The 3,411-nt window shown below is 35.1% G+C and overlaps 1 protein-coding gene across 1 annotated transcript; it reads left to right on the forward strand.

Annotated features, from left to right (window-relative positions):
- Positions 1 to 1,225, forward strand: LOC107618751 (S-adenosyl-L-methionine-dependent methyltransferases superfamily protein). The gene has a single exon (XM_016320898.3). The coding sequence runs from the start codon at positions 90 to 92 to the stop codon at positions 1,044 to 1,046; it is 957 nt and encodes a 318-aa protein (XP_016176384.1). The 5' UTR covers positions 1 to 89; the 3' UTR covers positions 1,047 to 1,225.
- Positions 1,226 to 3,411: the final 2,186 nt, after the last annotated feature.

A 3,411-nucleotide genomic window follows, 5' to 3' on the forward strand; every position in this document is an offset into this window, starting at 1 on the left:
ACAAAGGCTCTAGAGTCTAGACGGAAAGGAAGATATGTAAACCTCTCTCGAGTGCGCAACTCATCCAGAAATAATAGCACAGGAAGAAAATGTGGACGCTGCTTTACCCGCCCCAAACACAAACACTCCTCCGCCCTACAATTATCACAAGAAAAAGAGCAGAAATCGCCACTCTCCCCATATCAGTGAAATGCCAACAAGAAGAAACCTCCCTCCGACCAAAAACCCAAGACGACGGCATCCCTGCGGAAGACGTCAATTTCCTCGCAAAATTCAAATCCCGCCACAACTACATCCGCGTTCTAGAAGTTTCTAGAAAAGCCAATCACCCTTTCCGCGGCTCCAGGCTCCTCCTCCTCGACGGCCCCGGCAACATCCACAGCATCACATTCCCCAACACGCCATTCACCAACACCTACTTCGACGTCTTCGCCACCCTCCCTCCCATCCTCCCTCCTGGCCCCATCTCCATCCTCGGCTTCGGCGCTGGCTCCGCCGCCCGCGCTCTCCTCGACCTCTATCCCGACGTCATCCTCCACGGCTGGGAGCTCGATCAGTCCGTCATCGACGTCGCCAGGGAGTTCTTCAGCCTCCGGCGGATCGAGCGGAAAAACAAGGACAGGCTCTTTATCTACGTCGGGAACGCGCTGAACGCGAGCGTGAAGGACGGGTTCGCGGGGATTATAGTGGACCTGTTCGCGAAGGGGTGCGTTATATCGGAGCTCCAGGATGAGGCCACATGGAGGAAGATGAAGGGGTTGCTGAGGGAGGGTGGGAGGGTGATGGTGAACGTTGGTGGAAGCTGTGTTGAGGCTGAGAGTAAGGTGAGGGATGGGAAGGTGGTGATGGAAGAGACTCTGAAGGCGATGAAGGTGGTGTTTGGGGAGAAGCTTTTTGTCCTCAGTTTGGGGAACAGAAGGGATGATAGCTCCGTTGCCGTCACCGGAGACTGGCCTGACGGTGATGCTTGGAAGAAGGGCCTTCCGGATCGTCTCCGATATTATGTTGATTTGTGGAAGCCATATTCTGGTGAGAAAGGTAGATAACGGTTGCTCGTCAGATGTTTGTGTTTATTCCTCAACGAGAACACTACACACTTGGGTAATCCCAATTCATTTCCCATTGCAACAAAAATATAAGCTTGTCATATTAACAGAGTGTACTAATGTGGCAGAAGTTTAGAGGAGAACTAAATGAGCTAACAAATTGCATTACTTCAAAACCATCATCATTTTACTGATACTAATGACAATTCACATGATACACATGCGATAGTAACGATATCATTTCGGTTCTTAGTCAACTTAGATTCACCATGAGATATGAATCGCTCAGCCTCTTAATCGTATCTAATCGCAAGTATCGCAGCGTGATTATTGTTATACTAAGTACATTGTAAAAAAAAGCATAATGATTATATTAAACAAGAACTAAAACAAGTAAAATGGTAATCAAAGAAAAAGATTATGGAGGTTTATCTGAGTTTTCTCGTTGCCTTCAATGATTCACTGACTAATAAAGTTCAAGTGTTCCACCAACTATTCTTGTTCTTCTATACAATTTTTGTATTAAAAATTATCCACGGACACACTATGGCTGACTCATCTTATTTGTCATTGAATATTATGTGACAACATAACAGCGGTGAATGAAATATACTAACAGAAGGCCGTGGAACGCACGGGCAAAAAATATCTGTTGTTAAAATTTATCTTTTCAATCTACAATTCACAAAATAATAGAGAATTATTTGCTTAAAAAATATTTATAAAATCATATATTAAAATATAATTAAACTACATATTCACTTTATTATATTTAACCAAAAAAAAAGTAAAATTTTAGTATTACCAGAATATGGTAGTTTGAATATTTTTAAAAAAATAAACATCATTTCATCTATGACTAAAAATATTCCTTCAAGATGAGAAAATACAAGATTTAAAAATATAACTATTTTGGTTTATAATTTTATTTATCTAATTAAAAATAAAAAGAAAGACAAATTAAAAATTAGCACAATTTTTTTTTATCAACTACTACTTTTTTGTGTAAACCTTAACATAAAGGAAAAAAGAAATAGAGAACCAAAAGCATATTGCTTTACCCTTTTTTTTTCTATGCTTTATTGAAAAATGCTGTCAAAATTACATGTGGATGAATATTGTATAATTGTTAGAATGATTAAATTATAATATTTTTAGTATCTACCAGAGAAGAAAAAATAATTGTAATTTAAAAAGTTGTTCCTAATTTTCTTTTTAATCCAGAATCATTTGAGTTTGTCCCAAAATATTAAATTTAATAAAAATACAATGGCCTTTGATTTTCTTTTTATCTGCTAATTAAAAAGAAAAACAAAGACTACTTGAAAACTCTCACTACCTAACTAAATAAGAATAAGAATGCTACCAAAAATAAAATTTAATATTATTTTGAGACTTTACTTTATATAAGAAGAAAAAAAAAATTTATACAATTTTCAAGAATTGAATCTTCCTTTTTATTATCTTGATTTAATTATATAAGTATTTCAATATCATCATTGAAAATGTTATGAAAAGATTAAAAAAATACACTTTCTAAGAATTGAGTCTACCTTTTTTTCTTCATACTATTATAACTACTCAACTCTTAGGTTATAAACCAACTCCATAATAAATTACAAATTATATTAACCTTAAAATCAGAGAATATAGAGTAATGAGACTACTGTATTTTATTGAATTTCACAAACAGGAGCTGCAAATATAGACGGCTACATACTTAACTTTGCCTACAAGCTAATGATTCAATATCCACATTCTAGCAATTGATGCATTGCATAAGCAATAAGACCTATAAAAAGGTACAATCCAAACTTAATCTATCAATTTCTATTACATGGACACACCAAAAAAGTTTATATTGTTCAGAAAAAAGAGTGTACACTAATTGTACAATCCATATCTATTGTCCTATATAAATCCTAATCAGTAGTTCTAGGTAAATAACATGAAGACCCATATCACGTATCCCCTTGTCCAGATGTAGTATCATCTGGATTCATCAAATTAAATCTTCAAGGAACTTCTCAACTTTTTCAAGGAAGCCTTTTTCTTTTGTTAATCCTCAGCACAATCTTTTCTAAACCCAACAACATACTCCTAATTTCAAAAATTCCAAATAACTGAAATCAAATTTAGTATATCAATATAAATAGTTATGAAAAAAAAAACAAATAATAAATATCAAGACATTATCTATCAAAAAAAATATCTAATACTAACCCTTTCACTTTCAACAATTTCATCTCATAAATTTTTTGAGTGATCGCCTTCATTTGACATCTCTCTTATAGCATTAGTAAACTTTCTTTTAAGAGAAGAACACTATTATAGCACAAACAAAATAATATTTTGCATCAACTTA

The sequence above is a fragment of the Arachis ipaensis genome, chromosome B1, assembly GCF_059453495.1.
Source record: "Arachis ipaensis isolate K30076 ecotype BB chromosome B1, ASM5945349v1, whole genome shotgun sequence".
In the NCBI taxonomy this organism is placed as follows: Eukaryota; Viridiplantae; Streptophyta; class Magnoliopsida; order Fabales; family Fabaceae; genus Arachis; species Arachis ipaensis.